Below are 18,780 nucleotides of genomic sequence, written 5' to 3'. Positions count from 1 at the left end.
AGAGCAAAAGCCCATCAAGCCCAGCATCCTGTCCATGACAGCGGCCAATCCAGGTCAAGGGCACCTGGTAGCTTCCCAAACGTACAAACATTCTATACATGTTATTCCCGAAATTGTGGATTTTTCCCAAGTCCATTTAGTAGCGATCTATGGACTTGTCCTTTAGGAAACCGTCCAAACCCTTTTTAAGCTCTGCCAAGCTAACCACCTTCACCAGGTTCTCTGGCAACGAATTCCAGAGTTTAATTATGCGTTGGGTGAAGAAACATTTTCTCCTATTTGTTTTAAATGTACTACGCTGTAGTTTCATCGCATGCCCCCTAGTCCTACTATTTTTGGAAAGCGTGAACAGACGCTTCACATCCACCTGTTCCACTCCACTCATTATTTTATATACCTCTATCATGTCTCCCCTCAGCTGTCTCTTCTCCAAGCTGAAAAGCCTTAGCCTCCTTAGTCTTTCTTCATAGGGAAGTCGTCCCATCCCCGCTATCATTTTTGTCGCCCTTCGCTGCACCTTTTCCAATTCTACTATATCTTTCTTGAGATGCGGCGACCAGAATTGAACACAATACTCAAGGTGCGGTCGCACCATGGAGCGATACAACGGCATTATAACATCCTCACACCTGTTTTCCATACCTTTCCTAATAATACCCAACATTCTATTCGCTTTCCTAGCTGCAGCAGCACACTGAGCAGAAGGTTTCAGTGTATTATCAACGACGACACCCAGATCCCTTTCTTGGTCCGTAACTCCTAACGTGGAACCTTGCATGACGTAGCTATAATTCGGGTTCTTTTTTCCCACATGCATCACCTTGCACTTGCTCACATTAAACATCATCTGCCATTTAGCCGCCCAGTCTCCCAGTCTCCCAGTCTCGTAAGGTCCTTCTGTAATTTTTGGAAGCTAAATAGCTTTTTAAAAAGTACGGTATTTTGCAATATAAAAAGTTAAAAAATATGGATTGATGACTATTTTCTCAGCACTGTTTAAGACACTTTCTGAGTTGCAGTGTTTGTGTGTGATATCTGAAGATCCTTTTCATAACAAAGATTGATTTATTAGTTAACTTGTTGAAGATGTGTTATAAGTTGTAGTATATGGTGACAGAAGGCTTGTTTTGGTTGCTAGGAATATACCTGTGTGTTATATGCACCCTTACAGAATAGCACTTCGCCACTTTGATAACACTTATGCACATACATGTACACTTACCCATGTACATACTGTATGTGTACAGTTACCCGTGAAAGTGCTAGTAGTCTGCACATTTATGCACATAAGTAACATGTAAATGTGGATGCCCAGTCATAAAACTGCCCTTCACCTGTTCCTGTAATGATGTGTGCCCCCTGCTGGGCTGTGTGTGCATCTGCATATGCTTTGTGGACCTACACGGCTGTGTGCACCCCCTATGCGGCACTGCAGAACCTTCTGTGGATATGTGCCCTCTGCTGGGCTGTGTGTGCACCTGCATATCTTTGCCTATCCTTTATGTGGGCCTGAGTGGCTATCAGCCTTATTTTCAAAAGTGATGGGCACCCATATTTCGACCCAAATCAGGAGATGGGCACCCATCTCGCAAAGGCGTCCAAATCGGTATAATCGAAAGCCGATTTTGAGCGTCTTCAACTACAATCTGTCGCGGAAACGGGCAAAGTTGACGGGGGCATGTCGGAGGCTTGGTGAAGGCGGGACTGGGGCGCCCTCGGCCGATAATCAAAAAAAGTAAGGTGTTTTTAGCGCGAATTTGGATCATTTTTGGACCCTTTTTTTTCACGAACAAGTCCCAAAAAAGTGCTCTAAATGACCAGATGACCACCGGAGGGAATCAGGGATGACCACCCCTGACTCCCCCAGTAGTCACTAACCCCCTCCCACCAAAAAAACCCAACTTTAACAACTTTTTTTTCCATTCTGTATGCCAGCCTCAAATGCCATGCCCAGCTCCATCACAGCAGTATACAGGTCCCTGGAGCAGTTGTTAGTGGGTGCAGTGGACGTCAGCCAGGTGGACCCAGGCCCATCCCCCCCCCACCTGTTACACTTGTGGTGGTAAATGGGAGCGCTCCAAACTGCCCCCAAAACCCACTGTACCCACATCTAGGTGCCCCCCTTCAGCCATAAGTGCTATGGTACTGGTGTGGGCAATGGGTTTTGGGGGGGATTTGGGGGGCTCAGCACCCAAGGGAAGGGAGCTATGGACTTGGGAGGTATTTTACTTTTTTTTTAATTGTTACAAGTGCCCCCTAGGGTGCCCGGTTGGTGTCCTGGCATGTGAGGGGGACCAGTGCACTATGAATCCTGGCCCCTCCCATGACCAAATGCCTTGGATTTGTTGGTTTTTGAGCTGGGCGCCTTCGGTTTCCATTATCGCTGAAAAACAAAACTGCCCAGCTCAAATCCGCACAAATCCGATGCATTTGCCCGGCACAAACCGTATTATCAAAAAAAAGATGGACGCCCATCTTTTTCGAAAATACGGTCTGTCCCGCCCCTTCACGTATCCGTTCTCGGATATAGATGCCCATGGAGATGGGCGTTCGCATTCGATTATGCCCCTCTTTATGTGCTTCCTATATGGTCCTGTAGAACCCACATATTTAGGAATCTTTGGAGAAGGTAAAAGCACCTCAAGGATGTGTGCCCCCTGCAGGGCTATGAGTGTACCTGCATGGCTTTGTATATTCCTTACAAGGTTTTGTATGGGCCTACATGGTTGTAAGTACCCTCTATGTGGCTTTGTGTAGATGTTGCATCCTATTTGGCTTTGTGCGCATCTGTGTGCCTGTGTACCTGATGCTTAAGCCTCTTTTCCTTACAGTTCCTGAGGGAAAGAAAACGACTTCCAGACTTACCTCGCACAGGAAAATATGTTATAACGTAGCCAGGCACTGCAAAAACATAGAAGCATACAAATTACAAAGTGGAAAAACTTGGGGGGGGGGGGGGGGGGGGGGGGGAATAAAACAAAGCAACAGAAAGGTGAATTTTCTTTTATATCATTTGAATAAAACACGGGTACATTTCTCTCCACATTGCCTCAGTGCAGTGTTACATTGTACAGAAAGCATGGTGAGGACCATATTACAAAGAATGGCAGATAAAGACTTCTGAGGCTCCCAGGCTCCAATAATTTTGGAGCCTTTCCTCATATAAAACTGAAAATGGACTTTTTATTATTGCAATTACAAACATGACAAAAAAAATCATGTAAATACAAGTCTTAGTAATGTGTCCACTGTGCCGATCGGGTAATCCAGCACTAACCGCAAGAGTAACTGCTGGGTTTTTGACATTTGATTTTCACGACACAGGCAATGTGTATGAATAGGGGCTGCAGCAACAGACACACACACAGTTTATAGTTTGTAGGTTTTTTTTTTAAATTTCTGTACCGCTCAAGCTGACTAGCATAACTGAGTGGTTTACAGGCTAAAATAAAAAAGAACAGAAAGGAACTCCATCTGGTAATAGAGGAAAGAAAAACAATCAAACTAAACCATACTAAAAGCAAAAAACATTCATAGACATTAACACCAGTTTAAAACAAAAGACAACAAACGCTTATCGTTAACCACTGAGGAGACTCCTTACCCACCCTTTATTAATGGCTTGGTGGAACAAACATGTTTTAGCTGATTTTTAAAACTTTTAAAAAGCAGATTTGCAATGGATGGGGAGAGGCAGGTTGTTCCAGCTAAAGGGGGCCAAAAAATAAAATGTGGTAGGTCTGGTTACTTCAAATTGCACATTTTTAGGTCCAGGAAGCACCAGTCAAAAATCATTGAGTGAACATTACACCCTGCTTGGGGAATAAAGAATAGTAAGAACTGAGAGATATTCTGGTAAACCTATTCTAAGGGCTTTAAATGTAAGAGTTAATACCTTGAAAGTAATGCACAGGGTCACCAGCTAATGAGACACCAGATCATCCCCACTCTCGAGGGCTATATACACACACACATACACATACAAAGCCCATACATATGTATACACACACACTAACACACACATACACATATACACGCACACACACATGTATGCATGCATAAGCAGCCTAGAACAGCTCTGAAATTGGAACATGGCATACACAGTGTTGGCACTTACTGCTTACTGATGAAGGGGAGTCTCAGCGTAACGTTAATGTCTCACACTCTGCCTCAGCTGCTGTCTGCCCTCCCACTCTGACCTGAGGCTTTATCTACCTGCATTTCTGCTAAGTCACCGTGAGCTCAGGGCAACACTCAAGGCAAGGCCCATGGGAGTGAAAAAGGATTCTTTTCAGCAGGTTTATGTGGCTTAGAGCCAGAGGGCTTGGAGTCATAAGAGGAAAGAAAGAAGCAGAGACTTAAACAGAGATACAGTGAGAGACAGAGAATCAGGCAGGAGTAGCAACATGCCCTTTTCTCCCAGAATTCTCTAGTTACCGATGGCATTTAAGGCAAAGGTGTCACCTAGAATGGCAGCTTGCCCCTTAATGCGTCTTAAAGGTCTCTATTGCAACTTCTCATGCCCAACCACAGTGATATGTAGATCACCCTGGGTTATATAGAAAGGAGATGCAAAAATGCATGTAAAGCAGCTCATTACTATGTAAAAAAACAGAATGCGACCTGCAGTGTGCACCAGATAACCACCACAAGTTGTATTATGGGTAAAATAACCCTAGCGAACCCCAGCATCAGGTAACTATGATTCGGATTATTCTTCCTAATGTGCAACACTTTGCATTTGTCTACATTAATTTCATCTGTCATTTGGATGCCCAGTCTTCCAGTTTCCTAACATCTTCCTGCAATTTTTCACAATCCACAAGTGTTTTGACAACCTTGAATAGTTTTGTGTCATTTGTAAATCTAATCATCTCATGTATTCCAATTTCCAGGTCAGTTATATGTATGTTAAATAGCACCAGTCCCAGTACAGATCTCTGTGGGACTTCACTATTCAGCCTCCTCAATTGAGAGAAATGGCCATCAAGAACAATGCTCCTGAGCTGGAGCCTAAAGGGCTGGTGCCATTCCCCCTTCCCCCACTTCCCCAATCACATCTACCTTATAAAACACCCTCTTCCACCCCCAAGGGTCCTCCTTCATTTTCGTGAGCCTACCAGTATTTTCCCTGAGGGTCTAGTGGTCTTAGGGCAGGAACAATCCCCAGTTGGTCCTGCCTTGCTGTTGCTGTTTCCAAAATGGGTCTCTAATAGTAGTTTTATGTTATTATCACTAGGGGTTATGTTTCCAAATCTAGAAGGGAACTAGGGGCATTGCAAGTAATTGAAGTGTGTGTGTGTGTTTGTGGGGGGGGGGGGGGGGGGAGTATCAAAACAGTGGATTTTAAGCCTGTAAACTGTTCTGATTATTTCTTGAACTGTATTTCTCTAACTTGGTTAGCAGGTGGTGCATGTTTATGTTTAAAGCTGTTACAGAGAAATGACTGTTCCCGCTTTGGTTAACACAAATAAGAGGTAACCTGCAGTGATGTGGCCAGCTATTTTTAAAACTTGTTGTTTTGGGCTCTGATAGGCCCAGGAGCTCAAACTCATCTAGGAAATACTGGATGTTTCTCCAGTCTCAGTTTGGAAGTAGAGAGAGAAAGACCTCTTTACTGAGACCCTGTAAGCAGTTGTATTTCCTGTACTTCCCAGGCACTATTTAGGTAGTGAAGAAATGTTAGATAGTTTTACAATTGATCCATATTCAGTTACCTGTTATTATGTGCTGTTTTTGTTTCATCTGGTTTTTATGGTTCACTGTTCAATGTTTTTCATGACAATAAACATTTTTAGTTTATTGCCTCTGCCTGTCTGGACTGACTAAGAATCCTGGTGGTTAATGTGTTGGGTCTGTGAGTGCTTTCCAGGAACTGTGGGACCACTGGGAGTGTGGCCCCATTAACCTAGAAATCACTGGGGAATACCTTGAGAGTGGGAGACTCACCCAGAGGCAGTTGGGACCCAGTCAGTGGGAGGTAGGTACTAGTGTAGAGCACAAGCGGCAGGCGTAAGCAAACCTGAGCTGTGCTGGGGATAGACCCTCTAAGTGGCTGTGGGGTAGCCCCATGCTAGTGGTTAAGCGTTTCATGACAGGGCATAAGGCTGAAAGTTTGTCTAGGCCTAAGGCATCTAATATCCTTGTGCCGGCCTGTGTGTGAGAGGTTAACGAGTCATGGTCTTTGGTATTTGCACTCTCTCTGACCACTCTTTGGGTAAGAAATCCTATGGAAGCCACTGAATGGAATAAAGAAATTAGAATTTAGGCAGATATTGGGATGAATGAGGGTGTGTATGTGTGTGTACAGAAACATGGTGATGAATGATATAAACTGGGCTGTGTGCCTGCATGTAAGGATAAAGGGGGAGGGAGAGAGTGAAGATGAAGAACTTAGGTGTGTGCCTGAATATGAGAATGAATGTGCAATACTTTTTGTCCTGGAACAATTAGTAATGTTTTACAACTACTATGAATAGGCTGTTGTTTGTGTCTGTATAGCACTGTTTAAGCCTAGTGGCACTTCAGAAATAAGTACTAGTAGCAGATAACTGTCTGTCTATATCTGCCTTTCTATCCTCTCTCTGTTGTTTGGTTCCTTTGCTCTCTCTTTTTTTAAATTTTATTATTTATTTATAACGGTTTTACAATTATAATCAAGCAAAACTTGTTTGGAAAGCAATACATTTCCTATTTAGCTTAACAAGAATCCTATATAATAAAAAGCACCTCCAACATTCTGAAGCTGACTCCGTGACCAGGGTTGCCAGGTGGAAAATTTTTTTCCCACCCAAACGAGCCCAAATCCAGCCCAAAACCCACCCAAACTCAAACCCCGCCCCTGACACCCCCATCCCCGCGTCATCAACCCCGCCCCTGCCGTCATCGGCCCCGCCTCCCCCGTCATCGGCCCCACCCAAAACATCACTAACCCCGCCCAAAACGTCACTAACCCCGCCCCCCGCGGCCAAAAAAAACGCTCAAAAAACCGCCCAAAAGACACAAAACAAGCCCAAAAAAACGCAACCCGCCGCGGGCAAAAATTACCCGCGGCGGGTCGCGGAAAACCGCCCAATTGGGCGGTAAAACCGCCCACCTGGCAACACTGTCCGTGACACTGTGACAGTGTAGGGTTCGTAAGTCTGTAGTTCAGCATTTCATTGGCTCTCACTGTCTCCGCCCTCACATCGAGGAAACGGAATGCTGCATAGTTGCCAAGCAAACAAACGTGACATCACAGGAACGAAGAACCAATCAGACAGAACAGAACTTGGAGGAGGGAAGTGGAGTGGATTGAATCTCTAACAAACAATCATATACAGGGAGGTACGAACATCAGTGGAGGCAAGTGCACAGAATGGAAGGGAAGACAAACATTTAATTACTTTAGTCACACACACATCACACACACACAGACATCACACACATACACTCTCTCAATCACTCTGTGTATCTCTCTCTTACACTGTCTGTAAAACACACTGTCACTCTCAGTCTCTCACATGGGCAACTATATGTTGTATTCTCACGAGTAAGGAGCTCTTCTGATGTGATTGTTAAACTGATTGAAGGGCCTGAACAAGGAAAACTTTAACCACATTGTAGCACAGTTTACACAAAAAATATTGTATATAAAGAAATCTTACACATGTAAACAACAATTATATTCAGAATACAACCGTGGAAACATTAATGGCAGGAACTCATTACATTGCTAGCGCCCGTTTCATTGCGTTAAGAAACGAGCCTTTTTTACTAGTACAATATAAAGGAAACAAAATCTGAAATTTCTTGCTCAAGTCCATATATTTGGTGCAAGATGTTAAGAAATGGAATATATGTTCATTACAACGATTATCAAAGATTAGGCTGAAAGAGAATTAACAGGTTAACATTGCTCAGTATTATTTACCTAAATTAAAGGGAGAATAACAATTTAAGCTCCCCTATTTTGCCTAGATGTTAGAAACACTGTTAACTGAGCCGGGTCAAAAAAGACATATTTATTCGATTGGTATCTCACCACATATTTACATGGATATCTCAGGTAAAGTGTAGCTCCCAACTGAATGACCACAGGTTTCATCAAAAGAAATTGCTTCTGGCGCTTTTGCGTTTCTCTAAAAATATCAGGAAATATTTGTATTTTTTGACCAAGAAACATTTTATCTTTGTTTTTAAAGTACATAGACATTAACCAAGACTTATCTGGTGCCAGTGCCACTGTTGCTATTAGTGTTGTTGAAGTAACAGGTTCAAAGTCTGATGATTCAAGTAATTCAGATATATTCAAGGCTTGTTCTCATTCTTGTGTTTTCTGGTCACCCTAGTCTAAAGATGGCAAGTAATAGACCTCGGTGAAAGGAGGAATAATTTCTTCCTTTACACCAAAAATCTCAATAAGATATTTTTTCAACATTTCCCTGGGAGATTTAGTAAGCTGCTTAGGAAAATTTAAGAAGCGGAGGTTATTACTTCTAGCAGAGTTCTCAAGGGTTTCAGTTTTTCTTCTTAATGAAACCAAATCCTTTATCATAATTTCCTGTTGAGTTTGCATTTTTTTCATTTCCAGTTCCATTTTAACATCTAATTGCTCTAATGTTTCTACTCTTAAATCCATAGTTTTTAATGTTTTGTTCTTGTATCATCATTTCTTGATTAAATTTCTGTATCTGTGGGGACAGCGATTTCCCTAGGCCCACTATTAGGGTCCAGAGAGAGTCTAGGGTCACTTCAGCTGGTTTATTCATATCAAAAGAAAATTGTACGGGTGATACCTCTTTCTCCGTTGTTATCTCCTGGTTCAAGATAGCAGTGTCTCCCACCGTAGCTGTAACTGGTGTCGGCGTTCCCATCAAGGCTTCCAGCTTACCAACAGGCAGATCTAACTCCTCCCGAATCCGTTCACTTGCACCGCTCTTGAGAAGCATGTTCGGAGACGCCTTTGTTGGTGTGCTGCAGCTCACTGGCTGAGGGGGCAGTTCCCTTGTGTCGGGGCTGAGCGTCAGCTCTAGCCCAGGAGACGCTTCCAGGCCTCCATTCGCACTGGAGCGTATTAGCGGGCTGCCTTCCGACATACTTAATACTGTTGTGGATGGAGTTACAGCGGTCTGGAATAAAGTCCGAATATCTTGTGAAGAAGGAGTCTGCCGTTGTGGGGCATTGGAGACTGGTCTACCCCGTCTCTTCGGCATCTCGGTAAGCAAGGTTTTTCAGAGAGCTGTACAAATGCTGCCTGCTAACAACTCAGCTCAGCGGCCATCTTGCCCCTATCCTTTGCTCTCTGTTTTGACTATGTACTATGCAGTCTTTCTGGCTTTGGAAACAAGCAAAAAAAGACAAAGGTAAGGATAGACAAAAAGCCCTCCAATCAAGTTCAGAGGTAAATCCAGCCACAGAGGGTGAGAAATTTTTAAATCTCACTTTTTTCTGACACTGAAGCACAAACAGTGCTGTCTGTATGTCTGTTTCACTCTCTCTCAAAACTCTATCTTGATATTTGAATGATTTCCATAGTTTTTATACCTTCTGAATGTCAGCCATGTGCCTTTCTGGAGCCTTCATCTTTTTTGCCACCTTGCCTCTCTGATGTAAGAGAGAAAAAGATGTAAGACTGCTTTTGATTTTAGTTTCTTGCTAATGTGACCTCACTCTCAGTAGTTTAAACTCACCCTACTATACCCGATAAATTACCTCAGATGAGTTTAAACCAAAACGGGAAAAAAGATACACAGTTAGTACACTAACCCCATACTTCTATTTCTAAAATAGAGTAGGAAAAATTCTAAAATAACAGAAACATGAATTGACTAATAAGAAAAAAATGTAAACTTGAATACGTTTGTTTTAAATAGAACCACAGGCAAATTACTGCCTTCAGATAAGTATTAACACTCAATACTAAAAAAACATATGAATTCTATCTCTAATCTCATAAAACTTCAGAATCTAACAAAAAGTGGATTCTTGGCATTTATATTTTTGTTTCACAGAATTCCTTTGGAAAACTCACACCAAAGGAATTCAGGTAAGTTCTCCAGTTTATTTATTATATATATTTTTTTCTTAGCTGAGGTTGAAAGTTTTCTTTTCTTCTCACGACCAGATTTGCAGCTTTACTTCTAGCGTGGGGGCCCAAGGTTGATATATTTTATTTTTTCTTCTTTGATGCTGGCGACGTCTCCTCAGGAATCTTGTTTCTTCTTCCTACACTTCTCTTACTTAAAATAAATGAGGAAGGAAAACCCTGTCTTCCTGCCTGTTCATAAGTTCTAAATAAGTGTCATTAATGGAACACAATACTGTGGTCCAACTCACTAATAAAAATAAAATTAACCATAGTTTTCTAAACTTCCAGGCCTATGCGTCAACTTTCACTTCCCTAACCTAAAGGGCACATGAACAAGCAATAGTACTTGCTTCCATTACAGTACTCTGTCAGTATTGCAGTTATCATTCCAACATACAAACTCACAATCCATCCCCCCCCCCCCTTAGCACTCAAAATCTTTAAATGCTTTCTGATACTATAACAAAATTAACTTTTGATTTCATATCATAAATAGTATCAGTTTGTTTTTGTTTCTATCACTATTCCTAGAATTCACAAATACCTTCTGAATGCACTCAGCACTTTTACTAATCAGGGATACAGAACTTTACCTAGCCCTGCTCCTAGGATCTTTCATCCAATCACACTGGATACACAAACTTTTGTTCAGTACACTCAGCCTGACTCACTTCCCAAACGTTTACTGACTTCATTGAAATTAGCTTTACTCAAGCTTCACTTTCCCAGGCAGTCATAGTGATCAAATCCACCAACACTCTTCCCCTTTTTACCTGAACTCATTCATGCCACCATTCCCAAAATCTTTCTTCCCTAATTAGTACAAAAATCCTTTTCAGAATTCTTTCAAACCCCTTTTTACCACCTTCTCACCACTCTCACACTCAAAAATACATATTCTCAATTCAGCTGCTTCTGCTCAACTCTCAACTGACCAGCAAGCCGTTGCCAAGGCGACCAGGTCTCAGCTTGCTCAGTTGTTGTCCCATAGTGATGTCACTATAGAACCCTTTTTTTCTCTCTCTCTGAAGGATCCCAGGTAAGATTATTTTAACCCCTTAGGGTTACACTAAGCTGCTCACATCATCAGCCATGGGGGTTAGAAGGAGTGAGGCTGGGATAGGCTTCTTTGGATGCTTGTCAAAAAGTTTCAGCATGATTGATAAAGTTAAACATGCTTCTTCCTTCTCCCCTCCCAAATTTGTTTTATTTATTATTATTATTTGTTACATTTATATCCCACATTTTCCCCACCTTTTGCAGGCTCAATGTGGCTTACATATAACCGTTAACGGCGTTAGCCGATTATTGTCTGAACAAATACATGGTATGAATGAATACAAAGTGATATTGTGGTAGAATGAGATACATGTAAGGTAGGTACAGTTGGGGGGAACTTAGAGAGGAAAAGGGGGAAGAAGAGACAGGTAATATTTGTTACGGTCTTTGGTTACATTGTGTCGCAAGTGTCCAGGTATTTTTATGTTGGGTCGGTGGGGTATGCTCTTCTGAACAGGTCTCTGATTCGTTTGGTTGTAATTATAAATTAGTAAGTGTTATCTGGGTTTATTCAAGCTTTGATTTTTTATATAGAAATAAGGAGGAAGTTCTAGGTTTTACCAAACCATGGGCCCTGCTCTAAGGTGCTCCAGTCCAACCTCTCTTAATAGTATATGTTGTACAAAATGGAGCAGAAGCACTGGTTTCAGTGGATGTCACAGCACCTGCAGTGCTGGCCTCTCCCGGGATGAGTTGCACAAAGGAATGGTGCAGAGTTCTAACTGTGGGGAAGCTCATATCTACTACTTTCCCAGCCTCTCCTAAGAGTTGCACTGAGCAACGTTGAGAGTGTTGACTATGGGGAAGTTCACAACTCCTGCAGTCCTGTCCTCTCCCAAGAGGAGCTGCACCAAGGCAGAGATTTTCAACTTTTTTCATCTCATGGCACACTGACAAGGTGCTAAAATGGTCAGGGCACACCATGAGTTTTTTTTAAGGATATATGTCCTCTTCACCCCCTTTTTGGCCTGCCTGCCCCGCCCCCTCGAGTTGCTCTCCCCCACACTTAACTTTAAAAAAACACTAGTCTATAATATTGTTTCATAAAGGCAGGATAAAAATTTAAGAACTCCTAAGAATTGAGAAAAAAAGGAAGAAAAATCCAGAAAGAGGCTTCAACAATAGCTTTGATTGGCACTTCATTTACTCTGACCCAGACAAGAAAAACAATTTTTGGATGTCCCCAACACTGGTACTCTGCACATAGGCGAAAACTGAGCATGCGCACAGTACCGGCACTGGTAGCTCAGGAAGCAGCTGCTGACTGCCGAGCTGAGCTGCTCTTAGGAGCTTCTGATGCCTTCAGTGACATCTTCAGCTGGTGGGATTTGGGGATTCCTACCAGCCAACACAGCCACTGAGAGTCCCACGGCACACCTGCAGACCATCCACGGCATACCAATGCGCTGCGGCACACAGGTTGAAAATCGCTACAGTAAGGACTGGGAAGTTCACAGCTCCCGTATTCCTGTCCTCTCCCGTGAGGAGCTGTAGGAGTTGCAGTAAGGCATGATGCGGAGTGCTGACTGTGGGTAAGTTCACAGCTCCTATATTTCCAGCCTCTCTCAGGAGGAGTGACAGTAAGGAATGGTGCAGAGTACAGACTGCGGGGAAGTTCACAGCTCCTGCAGTGGCATTTTGCTCTAGCAAGAGTTGATATGTATTGTACCAGTAACATACATACAAGAAACTTATTTTTTTAAATAATTTATTAATCAAAGACAAGTCATTAAAATCAAAATGGAACATACAGAAACAAACAATCCAAACAACAGCTAGTGACCTGCAATAAATTTCAGACTGTATCTTTGTTTTAAACAGTTTTTATTTTAAAGGCTTTGCTGATAAAGATCTCTATGTACAAATAGTGCCCTGAGTTTACATGATAAAGATCTTTATGTACAAATAATGCCATGAGTTTAGCTGTGTTTGTCCTGTAATTTCCCGATCAGGTTACTGGTTAAAGAATATCATTAGATGCTTGATGTAATAAGTTACATTAAAGTAAACTAAAATTTATATCTTCAGATATCAAACAGTGTATTGTCTTGCTTTCTGTCCCAGATTTTGGAGGTTCTGCACTACTAATCTGTCCCAGTGGAAGGTAACATAGTAACATAGTAAATGACGGCAGAAAAAGACCTGCATGGTCCATCCAGTCTGCCCAACAAGATAAACTCATATGTGCTACTTTTTGTGTACACCCTACTTTGATTTATACCTGTCCTCTTGAGGGCACAGACCGTATAAGTCTGCCCAGCACTATCCCCACCTCCCGCCACCGGCTCTGCCACCCAATCTCGGCTAAGCTCCTTAGGATCCATTCCTTCTGAACAGGATTCCTTTATGTTTATCCCACGTGTGTTTGAATTCTGTTACCGTTTTCATTTCCACCACCTCCCGCGGGAGGGCATTCCAAGCATCCACTACTCTCTCCATGAAAAAATACTTCCTGACATTTTTCTTGAGTCTGCCCCCCTTCAATCTCATTTCATGTCCTCTCGTTCTACCGCCTTCGCACCTCCGGAAAAGGTTCGTTTGCGGATTAATACTTTTCAAATATTTGAACATCTGTATCATATCACCACTGTTTCTCCTTTCTATGAAACAACAAAGAAGTGATAATTGTAGCTCTAGGGTTGGAGAAGGTGGGAGTGAGAGATCTTTCTATCTTGAGGTCACAGTACCAAGCCTTGCTGGCTCCCAAAGTTATCCTATAAAAAATCAGCAAGCCCCTCAGTTCAGCATTAAATAATTGTAAACAAATTTCTGATTCAGTCATGTGAAGGACAATTCCATAATCCAGGTGCCCACACTTGCATGTCTCTTGCATGGATAAATGTCGAGGATACAGGAAAGGAGTAGTATAACCAGCAAGGCTCTTCCGTAAGGATAACAGCAGGACAATTAATTGAGAAAATAAAGCTTTCATTCTTCAAGAGACCCGACACAGCACTGTGTTTCGGCAGAAAAGTCTACCTACTACTACTACTTAACATTTCTAGAGCGCTACTAGGGTTGCGCAGCGCTGTACAAATTAATAAACTGCTTACTGTTCAATACAAAATATTTCAAAACAACAAAATGGTGAAATACCAGGTTGCATTTAAGTAGTTCTCTCAATTCAGGTAAGTACAGAAGGATAGCTAGTCCATTCATTTGGAGCAGTTTACCCTTAAACTGCATTACAGTGAATTTGTCGGGTTTGATTGCTGGTGCATCTAAGCTAGGAACGCTTGATAACAGTGCTTTTCCAGCACCATAGCCAGATGTGCCTCTAATAGAAAGAGTTAATCAGAACCAGCATTTAGAATGAACAGATCCAGGAAACTATTAAGACCCCTGAGGTAGGCTTTTTTGCTGAAACGCAGTCCTGTGTCGGGTCTCTTGAAGAATAAAAGCTTTATTTTCTCAATTAATCATTTTGCTGTCATCTTTATGGAAATGCCTTGCTGGTTACACTACTCTTTTCCTGTGTGCTCCTGTACATAGTGCATCACGATCCTCTGCTTTGATGGTTCTCCCTAAATGTCGAGAATGCTAGCACGTATACACATAAAGGTTCACTTACCCACCTCAGTGGGTGGCGGTAAGGGCTCCCTGTTGCATGGCCACACGGTAAGAGTTCTCTTACTGCTTGGCCATGTGTGTCTGGGGGATATTTTACCCACTGCAGTAAAAAGGGCCCTGGTACATAGGAGAAAAGGCCCCCATTGCTAGTGCAAAGCCTTTTTTCCTGCAGCTTGGTGAAAGGACCCCTCAATGAATAGTGTCAGAGGATGTGGTAATAGCAGTTAGTGTATATGGGTTTAAAAAATTTTTTGGACAAGTTCCTGGAGGAAAAATTCATAATCTGCCATTAAGACAGACATGGGGAAAGCCACTGCTTGTGCCTCTGGATTAGTAGCATGGAATCTTGCTACTCTTTGGGATTCTGCCAGGTAATTGTGACCTGGATTGACCACTGTTGGAAGCAGGATACTGGGCTAGATGGACCATTGGTTTGACCAGGTATGGCAATTCATAAGTGCTGATCCTAGCCCTACCCCCCTCATCCCTGTTCCCAAGATTACCTACATACTGTATATGCAGGGCCTCCGAGAGACTGAGCCGGATCTGGGGCAGAGCTGACACTGCTGCTGGCTCCCCCAGAACCACCACTGCCGCTCCTCCAAACCACCGCATAACCAGACTATAAAAATTGGGGAGGCCGGAGCTCAATGTGGGGGGGGGGGGGGTACATTTTGCCCCACCTCCCTGCCCCTGCCACAACTCCACACACCTTGACTGGCGGAGGTCCCCAAGCTGAGCATACGTGAAGTGAGGGGAAAAGCAGCCACAGGGCAGGCAATGCGGCACAGAACAGCGCTGAAGGCTTCTACTGGCAGGGCTTGGGGACCCCCACCAGCCACACCAGAGACCTTGAAGCCCTGTGTCTGCTACTCCCCAGCCTCTAAGGGGGGGCCTGGTGCTGGAGTTTTCACTATCCTGCTCCTGTTGGGACACAATCACCCGAGTCCTGTCATGAGCAGGAGAGAGATAGACCCAGGCATCGGGCCCCTCTTGGAAGCTGGGCCCGAGGGAATCTTGCCCCCCCTTGGCAGCCCTACATATATGTAGGTCAATTCTATAACAGAGCGCCCAAATCTATGTGCCCCTTCGCATGTAAATGTAGGTAAAATGAGCACTTATTGCAGGAACACCCTAAGCTATTCTATTAGGGCATGTGTAAGCGCTATGCTGCTAGGCATGGGGCGTAAACATAGGCGGAGCATGGGTGGAGCTTCCACTTACGTACTTCATGTTCGCAATATTGTTAGTTGCTCCAGCTCTTGCTGCCTTTCCACACCCACAGTGACTCCAGGTCTATAGCTGGGTGCCCAAATGTTAGGCACGCTGATACCAGCTTATCCTTGCTTTCTATAATGACATTTAGGTGTTATTATAGAATATGCTTCTCTCAAATGTTATTGGGGCACCTGAAAGAAGATACCTGCTTATAGAACTGCTCCCATACTGCATTTAAGAAGGTGCTATGTATTCTGAACACCTACATAAGTACATAAGTAATGCCACACTGGGAAAAGACCAAGGGTCCATCGAGCCCAGCATCCTGTCCACGACAGCGGCCAATCCAGGTCAAGAGCACCTGGCAAGCTTCCCAAATGCACAAACATTCTATACATGTTATTCCTGGAATTGTGGAATGCATATATAAACCCAGGCCAATTTTCCTTCCTTCCTTTTCCCATCAGTCGAGTATGGCTTAGATTGTAAGCTCTTTGAGCAGGGACTGTCTCTCTTTGTTAAATTGTACAGCGCTGCGTAACCCTAGTAGCGCTCTAGAAATGTTAAGTAGTAGTAGTATGGCTCTCGGTCACTCTATGGATCAGTGTTTCCCATACCTTCCGATCTCTCACAACTTCTTTCACTTCTGCTATGTTCATTCCAGTATCTTCCTTGATAGTATCTATCCAGCGAATTCTTGGGTGGCCTCTTTTTCTTTTGCCACTAACCATTCCAAGCATGATGTCTTTTTCATGGGACTTGCTTCGCATGATGTGACCAAAATAGGAGAGAATTTGTTTTGCTCCCTTGGCCTCCAGCGAGATTTTTGGTTTGATACATTCCAGAACTGCTTGGTTTGTTATTTTGACTGTCCATGGGATGCATAACAGTCATCTCCAGCACCATAATTCAAATGCATCAATTTTTCTGCCTATCTGTCTTTCGCAGCATCCAAGATGTACAGCCATATGTTGCTATTGGGAAGATGATTGCACTGATCAATCTACATTTGGTTGCCAAGCTGTCCTTGCTCTTCCAGATGTTGTTCATGCTGACCATCGCACTTCTTCCAAGTGTCAGCCATCTCTTGATCTCAGGGGTGCACTCACCATCATGATTAATTTTGGAGCCAAGAGAGATGAAATATTTGACAACTTCAATTTCTTCATTGTTGATCTAGATGCCAACATTCACATTTTTTGCTGATGTCATAATCTTTGTCTTTTTGATCATTTTTATAGGCAATTTTATAAGCCTCTATATCAGGGGTTCTCAACCACAATGAATATGCATGAGATAGATTTGAACACCATGGAATCATGGCATGCAAATGTATTTCATGTATATTCATTGTGGGTATCCTGAAAACCTGACTGGCTTAGGTGTGCCCCAAGGACTGGGTTGACAACCCCTGCTCTATATGAATGTGACTGTAAAGCATCATCCTACCTGTTTCAGTTGGTTACAAAATTGTCCTCTTAGAGGTTAATTTTAATTACCATTTATATATGAAGCTAGACGTAAAGAGCAATTAGTATATCTGTAAGTAGTCAAGATTTTGCTACCGACTTTTCTAATAAGGTAGTTAAAATAGTTGAACAGTTTGAAAAAGAAGGTTTGCCAGTAGAACTGGCATGCCCCTTATCTGATGAACAACAATGGCAGAATTTTCAATTAGTCGCATCTTGGGAAATGCAGAAAGTGATTGCAAAAGTGAATAATTCACATTGTCCTTTGGACCCTTGTCATTCATCAATAGTCCAGGCATTAAAAGATCCAACTGTTGATAGTTTTACTTGCATAATTAATAAATCATTTATAGAAGGAAAGATACCATAATCATTAAAGAGGGTTACAGTTAAATCATCAATAAAAAAAAATCATTCCCTAGACCTTAATTTTTTTTTCTTACATTTTCTAGTTGAAAATTATAAACCAATTTCATCTTTACCATTTCTTGGGAAAGTTTCAGAGAAGGTGGTTTGTGAATAGACATTAGAATTCTTGGAAATTAAATCTCATCTTTACCATCTGACTTGTTTCTCCAATATAGCACCCTTCGCACTTTTTACATTGAATGATATATACCATATTTGAAGATGAGCATGTAAAGGATTCCTTTATGTTGAATATTTTTCCTTTGTGAATGACTGTGGGATCGTGTGAAATGTGTTGGCACAGTTTTCAGCTGGATATATTGCAAGGATGTGTGCCTCTCTCTTTTTTCTGAGTTTCTGTTGGGAGCTTGCTTTTCACTAATTTCTGTTTTAAGTTGGGTGGCTGTTGGAAGGCCAGCACTGGTGGGGATAGGAATATCTCTTTCAGTAGTTTATCCTCCTGGAGTAGTGACTGTAGATCTTTTATGATTCTTCTTAATTTTTCTAGCTCTGGGTTGTATATCACTACAAGGGGGATTCTCTCTGTGGCTTTCTTTTCCTTGTACTGCAGTAGGTTTTCCTTGGGTATTTTAAGGGAGGAGACAACATCCTTGGGGTTTATTTTGGGGTTGTAGACTTTTTGTTTGAAGGATTCAGTCAGGAGTTTGAGGTGTTTATCTCTGTCTCAGGTCAGAGCAGATGCAATGGTATCTTGTGGCTTGGCTGTGTATAATGGATTTTGTTATATGTGAAGGGTAGAAGTTGGAGTTGTGGAGATAACTGCATCTGTCTGAAGGTTTCCTGTATATAGATGTTTGCATATAACCATTGCTAATGGAATGTGCCCAAAAAATTGACTTTTTCTGGGGAGAAAATTCCGTGTTATAAAAGATGGTGTGAAGTCGGCAAATGTAGAATATTCAACTAGAGTTCCATAAGGATCCTCCCTTTTGGTAATGATATTTAATATCTTTTTGTTCCCTCTAT

At 42.5% G+C, this 18,780-nt stretch overlaps 1 protein-coding gene across 1 annotated transcript in view; it reads right to left on the bottom strand.

Moving 5' to 3' along the window:
* Nucleotides 1–4,198, bottom strand: part of LOC115456763 (glutathione S-transferase P 1-like) — a 57,487-nt gene extending 53,289 nt beyond the window's left edge. Inside the window, exons 1-2 of the mRNA XM_030186044.1 lie at nucleotides 4,118–4,198; nucleotides 2,866–2,901 (exon numbers count right to left, since the gene is read on the bottom strand). Coding sequence (XP_030041904.1) covers nucleotides 2,866–2,901; nucleotide 4,118 — 37 coding nt within the window. The 5' untranslated portion in view covers nucleotides 4,119–4,198. The remainder of the gene's footprint in view (nucleotides 1–2,865; nucleotides 2,902–4,117) is intronic.
* Nucleotides 4,199–18,780: the final 14,582 nt, after the last annotated feature.

This window comes from Microcaecilia unicolor, chromosome 1 (assembly GCF_901765095.1).
Source record: "Microcaecilia unicolor chromosome 1, aMicUni1.1, whole genome shotgun sequence".
NCBI classification, from domain to species: domain Eukaryota; kingdom Metazoa; phylum Chordata; class Amphibia; order Gymnophiona; family Siphonopidae; genus Microcaecilia; species Microcaecilia unicolor.
The sequence above is the reverse complement of the archived record's forward strand: the minus strand, read 5'-3'. Positions and strand labels throughout refer to the sequence as shown.